General features: G+C 40.9%; 1 protein-coding gene across 2 annotated transcripts in view; it reads right to left on the bottom strand.

Moving 5' to 3' along the window:
* Positions 1-635: 635 nt before the first annotated feature.
* The window catches only part of IMPA1 (inositol monophosphatase 1), a 42361-nt gene continuing 32033 nt past the window's right edge, over positions 636-10963 (bottom strand). Inside the window, exons 6-9 of one of the 2 annotated variants that reach the window (XM_059723938.1) lie at positions 10789-10897; positions 9966-10074; positions 9095-9258; positions 636-5838 (exon numbers count right to left, since the gene is read on the bottom strand). In XM_059723938.1, the coding sequence (XP_059579921.1) occupies positions 5720-5838; positions 9095-9258; positions 9966-10074; positions 10789-10897 (501 nt within the window). In that variant the 3' untranslated portion in view covers positions 636-5719. The remainder of the gene's footprint in view (positions 5839-9094; positions 9259-9965; positions 10075-10788; positions 10898-10963) is intronic. The other variant, XM_059723939.1, reaches the window with a different exon arrangement.

The following is a 10963-nucleotide window of genomic DNA, read 5'->3' as shown; positions in this document are numbered from 1 at the left end:
GTGTATGTATCCTAAGATAACAGCTGGCTTTGAGAGAATGACAACTGATGGCACACACACACACTCATTTGTTTGTTACAAGGAGGCAATGAATCTTAGCCACAAAGAATACAAGCAGCCTTGGTTGACCACAAAGATAGATTTATGTACATCACTGTGGGATGCACAGGCAAAGTGCAGCATATGAGGAGACTGAAGAAATTTGTTGGACAAGATGTCATATTCTCTCCAAATACCAGGCTTATCAAGGGCACATCAGCAAATGCTGTTATTTTAGACAAACTGTTATACTGGCCTATCTCAAGACAATAAGAAAATAGCATAAGTGACTTGTTCTCTGAGTGGTTGCAAGTTGATGGTAGAATGTCTATTGGCAAAGCCTTTTGACTCACTTGGATGCCAGCATGGTAAATACTGTCCATATTATGATCTTTTGGTGTGTTGTGCACAGCACAGCTGTGAGATCTTTGACTAGGAATGGGTTGGTTTGTAGGCCTGATACAGGTATCTAGAATGTGTACCTGTCACTGGCATCACTAGGGCTGGGTTAAGGGAAGCAAGGGAAATAAAACATGGATTATGTTCCAATCCTTGTGAACTGTAAGGTGTCATACATACAGAAATATGATACTGGGTACTTTTCAATTCATATCAGTTTATTTCCTATTGGTTTTATGTGATGAAAAGCTACAGATACAATCTCCCGATTCCTGACTCTTCCTCTTTCCCAGTTTCATACGTCAATGTGCAATGCTAACACACATATTAACCAAGAAAAAGACACTGAAATACCAAATCCTGTATTAAAAAAACATTGCAGGCAACCCAGCTATCAATAAGTAGATTCTGCGAAAGATACAATCACGTGTTTTGAACTGAAGTAACACCAAGTTGTGCAATTTCACTGATAAAAGAATTATCTGCTGTCTACCTATTCTCTTTACACTTTATGTTTGCATGAGGTAGAGAAAACCCGGAACACCTGTACTTTCCAAGAGTTAAGAGATTGGCTCATAGCTCATCCAACCCCAGAGATGTTCAGTGCCTGCAGAACATAGCAGCTCAATAGACGTAGCAGAGGTCTTTAACCTGGTAATCATAAGAAACCATTCAGTCAATCCCTTCTGCTACTTTCAGGTTGCAGACACACAGCATGCTTGGGCACCTATAGGAGGGCCATAAGGGCATTCAGATTATGTGGTCAGCTGTCTAAGCTTGAGCACTACATCTGCAGCCAGCATTGCTGGAGGCCCGAAGAGTGTGTGCTTGCCTTAAACAGTCCAATGTCCATTCTGAGATGGTTAAAAGCAGTCCAGCCCCTGCAGGACAGCTGCCAACCTGACGGGCAGAAGCTGGTGTTGGGGATGAAGTTCTTTAGCTGCACTTCTTGTGCAGCATATTTCCTGCTCCACTGATGGGAGGTCCATACTATGACATGCCATCTACAGATTTGATGAGCTTATTGGCCTGAGTGGAGAACAGGTTCTGAGACTTCAGGCAGTAGTTGGTTTTGTGGCTTTCAGCTACTAGGCTGGAATGCAAAGAATGGTCTGGATCTCGGGCTTTAAAGCCTAGGGCCAGGATAGCAGCTTGTCTCCAGATGTAAGATGGGGAATGTCTGATAGGACTGGATAATGCTCTAATACTATTACCAGTAAAATGCTATACCAGGCTTATAAAAAGCCCAAACTTCACACCTGTGCCGAAGAGTAGGCAGGTTCAAAACTATGTTATTTCAAGCCTAGGCTGTAACCCAGGGGTGGGCAAAACACGGCCCACGGGCTGCATGCGGCCTGCCAAGCCACTCTATCTGGCCCACGGGGCCCCTAAAGTTTAGAAAATTAATATTTAGCTGCCTCTGGCTTCCTGTCAGGCAGCCCTCGATGGCTTGCCAGAACTCAGTAAGCGGCCCTCTACCCAAAATAATTGCCCACCCCTGCTATAACCTATATCCTCAGCTGGAGAACCACTCTCAAAGCACATATAAATGGTGGGATGTTCATGGATTAAAGTAGGGTTTGTGTTAAAATTTCTACAAGAACCTAGGTTGAGCCTACAGTAAAAACAAGAGCTGATCAAAATTCAGAATTTCTGTTTTGCAGGCAATTCCTAAAGATTTGGGAAATATTTCAACTTCAGACCAGGAAAAAATTCCCAATGGAAAATAATTGGGGGGGGGGGGGGTGGAAGGGTAAAAATAAAGCTTCAAAAGAACCGCAGTGAAATTGAGGCTGCAAGCCCTAATTTCAACATGCTTTGAAAGAAGTCCACCAAAGCGCAAATATTTTTGCAAAATATTTTGAAATCTATTTTGTCACAAAATTCAAACTAGTTCTAGTGAAAACCTGTTCTAATTCATTAGCACTATTATTTTCACTGAAGTTGTTAGCAGGCTGTACAATATCTTAAGATTCTGCCATTTGCCAAAATGAGTTTGAATAGTTACAGTTGACTGATTAACCATGGAAGATCCTGCCCACATTAGGATGTTAATATTTGAATGAGGGGGTCTTCACGCAGCCTAGTCCTGCAGACCAGAGCATCCACATGATTGAAATTCACAGAAAGGATGTGGTTAAACTCTTGACATCTTAGCACTGGAGGCCTAAATCAGCCGAGTTCAACACCTTATATAAAAGGGGGCAGACAAATTCTACGCTTAGACAGTGTGCCAGGGAGGCCAAAGAGAAAATGCCACAGCCTATTCAGCCGTAGGAAGCTTAGAGCACATGGGCCCAGGATATTAACTTCCAAAAACTAGCCTGCTGAGCGCCACTTTTAGCTTAGTTGTTTTTATTGCAAAACACTTTTATCTCCTCACATAATGTTTTAATACATATCTCCATGTTATATAACAAAAAATGCTTAACATTAGAATTTCTGTACAATTCATATGAAAGCCCACAGAGATGACGGGCTAGCAAAGCCCGCTAAAAAAAGTCATGTTGCTATCTCAGGTCTTGTAGAATCATAAACCGGAATCTCAAAGAGCATTGTACTCCATGCATGCTAGGCCTTAACAGGTGATATTCAAATCACCTTCTCCTTGTCATCAGCCCCGAAGGACATGTAATAATTATCTAACCAGGATTACAACTTTTAAACATGATATCATATTGGATACAACATTTCTATCAAAATATTCCTGTAAAATCATGTCAAGCATATGACCTACAGACTGGATCGGGCCTGTGAAACTTCCATTTGGTCCAGCAGTAGTCCAATAGCTACCGGAAGTTAGGTGGTGGGACTAGTGGAGTATGACCTGCTGGAGAATTCAGGGTCTCTGGGCCCCAATGGATATAGATGTCAGCATCAGGTGGGAGTGAGAAAGGGCTATGATGATACAGCCCTCACCCTCCTACTACATGACTGCTCCTGGCATTGGCACCATGCCACTGGCGTCAGTCCCACACCAGCACTAGACCCCCACTGCCAGCACTAGACGTGATGCTGCTGGCCTTCCACTTCTAGTCTGGGATGAGCCCCTCGGTAAACCTTTTGGACCCAGGACAATTTTGACATTCTTGCTCTAAAACATAGGAATAAAACTCCCAAACCACGAGCTGGTTCAAGATCCAAGGGTTTGTATTAAGAGATCTGCTGGTATTTTTATTTTAAGATAAAAGAAACTATTTCCAAGAACAAAAAGAAATGAGACAGGATGCTAAGTATCTATATTTTCAGAAATTATCAATAATTTGAGATGTCTCAATTGGACACTCAATATTGGTCAAAACACTTCTGAAAATGTTGGCCCCAGTAGAAAAGTCAGCCCCAAAACTGATCAACTAATTATTATTCTCAAATATGCAAATATTTAAAGTGCCCACTGAAATACTTATTGAAAAACAAGTTTGTATAAACTCCAAAGAACACCCGACATGAAGGTCTTATGAAATCAGACTAGCTAGTATTAGAATTTTAAATACTATTAAACTCATTAGGGATAGCTGTGTCCCTTTATGTATTTGTACAGGGTGCAGCATAAGAGAATTGTGATTAACTTACCCACTAACTGTCATTTTATACTGTATTTTCTTCATGCGACAAACCCCTAAATAAAATACATGCCTCGATTTTGGAAGGGAGAACGAACAAAATGTTTTTTCAGCGTCTAGGTCAGCTGTGGGACATACAATAAAACCTAGTGGGAGTGTCCAGAAAGTGGCACCAGGAAATTACTGCCTCATGAAGACTCTCTCCTGGGATGACATTTCCTGGAAACCGCTGTATTTCTGGGAAGACTTAGTCACACAAGGCTGGACTCCAGACCCTTGCAAGGGCAGAAACAAGACTGTTAATTCCTTACTGTAAGTAGTTCTTTATATAAGTTCTGATACATAAAGTGTTGTTTTTACAGTGCAAGGCTCATCAGGATACTACCACCAGCTCACTTGCTGCTTCAGGCACAAGCTACGTTGCTCATCCAATAGCTATGGCTGTGAAAAGGTTAACAGAGGAACCCACCATCATGGCAGCTATGTTGACAGCTTCAAGGCATGCATAGTATCTCCAGGCTTGCTGCTTTTCCAGCAAAGAAAACAGCTTCCTTACTTAAAATATTCACCCGTTTTGTGGAACTGATTTTTGGGGGGGAGGTGCATTTTATACGTAAGGAAATATGGTATTCAAATACTTTACATGCTTTCAAATATGACTAACATTCAAATAATTACTAGGTTAAGGTTTGAACTACTGGATATTTGCTTTACAAAGTTATCTGAAATCTAAAAGATTTTAAATGTTTTTAGATTTTGAAGTAAATTCTCTCTCACCCTAGACAGTGTCCAAGTAATTACCATTAAAGATTAACAGAAACTACAGGTAAACTATATGTATCAGGTACTGCGTGTTCAGGAGACAAATGTCAACTGACATAACTTACACAATATATGTTCATGTATTTTCATTTCTTTTGTACTAGTTAGCATAAAGCCATATAGTGATGGGAAGTACATGCAGATTTTATTCCCTGGGACAAATCCATTCCAAGGCATGCTAGTCAATTCTTTCTGTACTTTTAATAATATTGTAAATGAAATAAACTCAGTTCAAGTTTAAAGAATAAGTAACCTATCTAATTTTCTTCATGTAGGGAATGCTTCCCTGAGGAATTCCAGCAATACCAAGTAAAATCATTAGTGAAGAGAATAAGGAATAATGCCCCAAAACCCCAAATTACCAGTGACTATTTTTAGTGAGGTCTGAAAGCGGTCTTTAATTGGTCAGAACTTCTGGAGAGGCTCACTGTACTCTAAAACTTTAGAACCATTTCATATAAAGACCAGATAAACAACATATCCTGTTTCCTGTGTATAAAATATAAGAAACACGAACAAGAAGATAGGAGTTCCTTATGGATTTACAGAATTGGATTTTTTAACATTACTAAATTGATTGTTCTACCTTCCACTGTACTGGTTGCAAGGACTTGCTTTTTTGTTGCGTATTTCCTTCAAAGTTGCAACATGTAAAATTAAGACTTACAACAAAATTCATCTATGCAATTTGAGTATGTGCAAAAGACATCATTGGAACACGTTTTATAACCACATCATACTGGTTGGATTCCAAAACCTTGATCTGAGGTAACTTCATAAGGTATTCAGTAAAATATGCAACAACACATTGCATATTTAAGTGCAACACATATTTTCCAAGTATACAGAGTATATGACAACCATTTTACTATTGCACTTGAAGGTTAAGCATTGATTTAATTTGTTGCGTCATCCCTTTTTAGGGGGATTATCTGAAGCTCTTTGGCTAGTCTCGCCCCAAGGGTTTGGCTACTTGCAGCAATTATTCTTCGTGACATCAAATCAAAAGGTCCACCTATAAAATTAAAATTTAACAATTTAATTGGTTTGTAATCTTAGAATATACATTTTGACAAAAATGAGTATTAAGAATATTTTTTTTAAAAAAGAGCAACTTATAGCCTAGCAAAAAGTGTGTGTGAGTGCATGTATATATGTATATATAGCCATAGATATAGGTATCTAGAAATCTATAGCATATCAAAAAAGTTCTTTTAAATCCTAATTCTCAAGGGTAACAATGTAAAAGAAAAATCCTGTGGCTAGAAAGAGACAGAGCTCTAATTCGAATTGCTTTACACTCAGCATCACCCAACAACAGAAACCTTCTACAGGAAAGACTGCATAAGAGAAGCTACAGGTATTTAACAAGTTACATTAGAAAATGACATCTATCTATGTTTGGAATAACAGAAGATGGATTTGGTGACAAATTATTAACATAAAAGTGAAAACACAACCACCTTATTCCTATACCATCTTTAGTACAAGTCTTCAGTCCAGTACAAATCCTGAGACCAGGCAAGCAGGATGCGGAAGAAAATTGGGTTTGGGTTTGGGTGCCTTCCAGTGAGTTGGCAAAAAGCTATTTCACTGAGGCTGCTTCCCCTAATTTGGCCCTACTCTGGAGACAAGACTAGCAGAACTCATCCCTGAGATCTGCACTATGTACGGAATAGTTACTTGCATGACAATGCAAGTGGAGGTCTATTAAATCCTACTAAACCATCCTCCATTTTCTTTGGAATTTCCTATCGTCATCATTAACCCAATTACAAAAGTGATTTACAATCTATGGCAGTCAAATAAACAACCTATTTCACTTTGGCATAAGTAAAACATAGGAATAAAACTCCCAAACCACGAGCTGGTTGGAAGCAGGCCAGGAAGTTGTGTGCTGTGGGTGGTGGTGCCTGTGCAATCAGAGCCTTCAATCAGGATCCAGTGGAGTGGGCTTTGAGCCCACTGCCTTAGTCACTGAATTTGGTTCAAATGGGATATTACCATAACCTAAATCTTTGATAGTGGTAGGATCTATATGCGTTATTCTGAGAGCAAGTCATTGGGCTAACAGAAAAGTGTAGGGTTGTCCATTTCCACTGAAACAACTGTTTAAACAGCTCATGGACTAGGCATGGGGAAGAACCTACTTCCCTACCTGCTACACAACAGAAATTACTGAGAGAGCTATGTACAGTTTCCAGGGATAGGAATCAATCCTAAATATTTAGGCTGTATCTGTGCCGTAACAGCAACAATTCTTCAACTATGCCCCACAGCCGCCCCCTGCTCCCCTGCAGTGCCTGGGGACCAACCCCTCCCCTCTCCCGAGCGCTGCTGCAGCTGCCTCTGGGGGAGAAGATGCTGCCGCCACCTCCCTTCATGTCCCCATGTCCCCGGCACTTGCTCTCTGCCCACCTCCCGGCTCTGCCCTCCCCTGCAAATATCTGAATCCACAAACCCGGAGTTCGCGAATAGCGAGGGTTTTCTGTATTTACAAGTACTACCCTGCTATGGAGTTAATTAGTTTCCAGAGGCCTAATAGGGCCACACATGTAGACATGAGATGCTTACTCCACGATAAACAACTCATGTAGATGTGTCCACTGAGGAGAAAAAGTATCAACCCGTCTGAACCGTCCTTACAGCCTCTCACCTGAAGCAATCGTGTCATTGGGAGCTGTGCAGCAACACCCCCCATGTCCCAGAGCAGTGGTGGCCAACCTTTTTCACTGGTGACAAATTAAACCCCGCACTCTCCCTGAACTCCACAGCTATCTGATCCCCAGGCAATCTGCTGCTCTGCTTTATGCTCCCTAACTGACTGCCACACCCAGAGGCTGCCTGTGCCACATGTAGCGTGCAGGTTGCCCACCATGCCACTAGAGTTTCTGCCTCCTCAATAATTTTGGCTGGGTTAACACCCTTCCCAGGTTCACTGCCATTATAAACCCAAAAAAGGGGCAGAAGTCAGGCCACAAAGTGTTAACCCCCCTCCACCAAAGATACAGTAGTTCTTCTCTACATTCTCTAAATGGGATTCAGCAACCCCCTTGCAAAACTGGTATCTGATTGTAGTATAACTGGCACTGGGTGGAGAGGAAGGGAGTGGGATGAAGTTACTTATAACCTAAATGTGAATGGAGGCTGAGATTTGCCAGAGGGTTTGCTCTCAACAGGTTGTAGCAGGGCACTAAGATGCCTGCTACTTGGAGAGCCGGGATAACTCCTCAGGTGCCAGTTGCTGAGGCAACTAGAGGGAACTAGTGACCCACACTTGCCTAGCCAGCTGACAAGGAGGGGCAGGGCCTGGCTCCTATATAAATCACAGGCAGAGGCCAGGAGGCAGTTCCCTGCTGGCAGACAAAGGGGCAAGAGCTCTGCCTGAGTGAGCGAGGGAAGAGCCCTGAATGCATCAGTTGTTTGAGACTGGTAAAGGATGGAGCACTCTAGGGGTGGCTGGATTAATGTTATAGCCGGACGGCTGGAGTTGGTGTTGTAGCCCAGGGGCTTGTTTTGTTTGCTGTTTGTAACCAGCAGTTTGGGTGAGACTAAGAGGGGATGGAGGAGGCCCCACAGGGGACCCGCAGCAGTGTGGGAACCCTAGCCCCAGAGAGAGGGGGCCGTGACTGAGAAGCCCGAGAACCGGAGACCCCGAGCGCCGGAGAGGGTGCAGAGCGGGACCGAACAACGTCAGTTCCATCTGTGAGGCTTGGGACGTGGTACAGGGGTGGTTGGAGCCACGCATAGCCCATAAGGCTGGGGTGCATAGAACACCCAGTACCGGAACAGGACGAGTGATAACAGGAGAACTGTGGCCAAGAGGATGAAGGGCACCCTCCCTATAAAATACATATGACATCAAAGTCGTGGCAGGAGAGGATTTGAGAGTGCTTGTCGGCAACTTGGCACGGTGAACGAGGCGGCAGGGGAGAGCACGGAGATGCTGCCTGCCTTCCTGTTACAAGGTATGAGGCAGGGAAGCAGGGGTGAGTGGTGTTGTGTGACATTTTCTAGTTTTGGGGTGTCATTTAGGTAAATTACTGTTGTTTGTCATTTCTTGTAAACCACTCCGAGCCTTTCTGGATAGAGCACAACATAAATCTACACAACATGTGTACTAGGGCAGGGGGACACACTGAAAGTCTCACTGATCTCATTTTAGCTATATTTATTTTTCTACTAGACAAACAGAAGAAAAAAAAGGCAGGGGGGAGGGAGGGTTCCCAAACTCCCATGAATAAAGCACCTTTCAGTTGGCTTTGTCTTACCTGATACATCTAGCAGCACACCACCTGCTTCAGTAATAATGATTCCAGCTCCTGCCATGTCCCAGCAATGTATGCCCATCTCATAATATGCATCAGCTCCACCAGTTGCCACAAGGCACATGTTTACAGCTGCTGTACCAACAGCTCTAATCCTAAGAGACAAACTATTAAAGTGAGAGTACTTTACAAAAATACTAGAATATTAACAATTTACCCACTCAGTGGACAAGGTGTACACTTATAGCAGAAAACTAGTGCTAGTGTGAAGGAATGCTGCAGTGAGAAATAAGCCAATATGTATCTGTGTTTACTTCTGCTTTAACTATGAACAAAACTATAAGTATGCATCACTCAATTTCAGCTAAATTAGTTAAAAAGACATAATTGAAAAAATTGAACTTAGAGAAAAAAAGTCACTTTCATAAATTATATGAAATCAATTTTTTTTTCTTTTTATGGTGAAGATGTGAAGTGGGTTAAAATAACTGAAGATAAACATTGATAAAAATACCCATCTTAGAAAAAAGAAGTACTCTCCTTCATTTCTTCGGTGCTAATCTGCATGCAATATGCATTATTCGCCTTGTAAGAGATTTTAACCCTCTTTCTAATTTAACCCTGGAAGCAGCTTTGACTTCTACAAAAGAAATCTAAATGTAATGCTCAATTAAAAAAATACTCCTTAGTCCAGCAAAACTATTACAGACCTTTGTTCAGACTTACAAAAATTATATTAAATCACAAGATAGCCAACTTTAAATCATATTTTCCCATTTAAAAATATGGTAAAATGGAATTAGATTAACTTATTTTCCTTCCTAAAATCATGTTTGGTGCTAAGTAGAACACTAAAAAAATAAGAGCATCTTACCCATGAATAGGAATACTGAGAAGCTTTTCCATGTTAGACAGAACAATTTTTAAAACTTCTGGATCCCGGTTTGATCCCAGTTCTGTTACTAAAAGGGATTTTGTAATATCTGAAAAGACAAACTGATTTGTTTCAACTGTTTTACATAAAGACAATAAATAGGCATTCACAGTTATTGTAACCATTTATCTGGCATGTTGTCTTGCATACCATATAACATGGGAGCAATACATCTTCTTAATTTGGATACTATAGGAAGAACACAACAACAACAAAAAAGAAAAGACACTGCCCAGCTTCATTCTGTGTATAAAGTCACTGGGGACAGTTATCTGATAAAACACAATTCTATAAGCATTAACATATTTTCAAATCTTGAAGCCCACAGTCCAGCACAGTTAAACATGAATTATCTTTGTTCAGGTTAATAAGCAAGTAAACAGTGAGATACTACTAAAAAAAAACCAAACAAAAAAGTTAAGTCCACAGTTTAAATACTTTGCCAGTTAAGTTGTAATAGTTAGTTTTTTGAGAGATTTGTTACTGTTTCTGAACAGGACAGTTTCAAATAGGCAGGAAATAAATTCCCCAAATGGATGAATCTTATTATTTTGCAAATCTAAAGAAAACCCAGAACACAACCCCTGACCTCAGTGGGCATTTTCCTAAGATAAAACTAAATCTTTATTTGTTAAAAATCATACTATCTGTAAACCATTCACCTTTTTCAAAATTTAATTTTAAAAAATCTGTCAGTAACTGAAATGTAATCTACCATTCTTGTCACACTTGTCTGCCAGAGAAGCTGCTCAGTACAACTTACCTTCTTGACCTGATACTTGAAGCTTCTGGCCATTGCAAAATGCACCTTTTCCTTTCCTGCCAGTGTACATTTTGTCTTCTACACAACTGTATACAATTCCAAATTCCATCTGAAAGCAGAAAGAATGAGTCTTTTTCTCTTTTTAGCTGATGTAGAAATACAGATCTTGCATAAA

Source organism: Alligator mississippiensis, chromosome 3, assembly GCF_030867095.1.
Source record: "Alligator mississippiensis isolate rAllMis1 chromosome 3, rAllMis1, whole genome shotgun sequence".
In the NCBI taxonomy this organism is placed as follows: domain Eukaryota; kingdom Metazoa; phylum Chordata; order Crocodylia; family Alligatoridae; genus Alligator; species Alligator mississippiensis.
The sequence above is the reverse complement of the archived record's forward strand: the minus strand, read 5'-3'. Positions and strand labels throughout refer to the sequence as shown.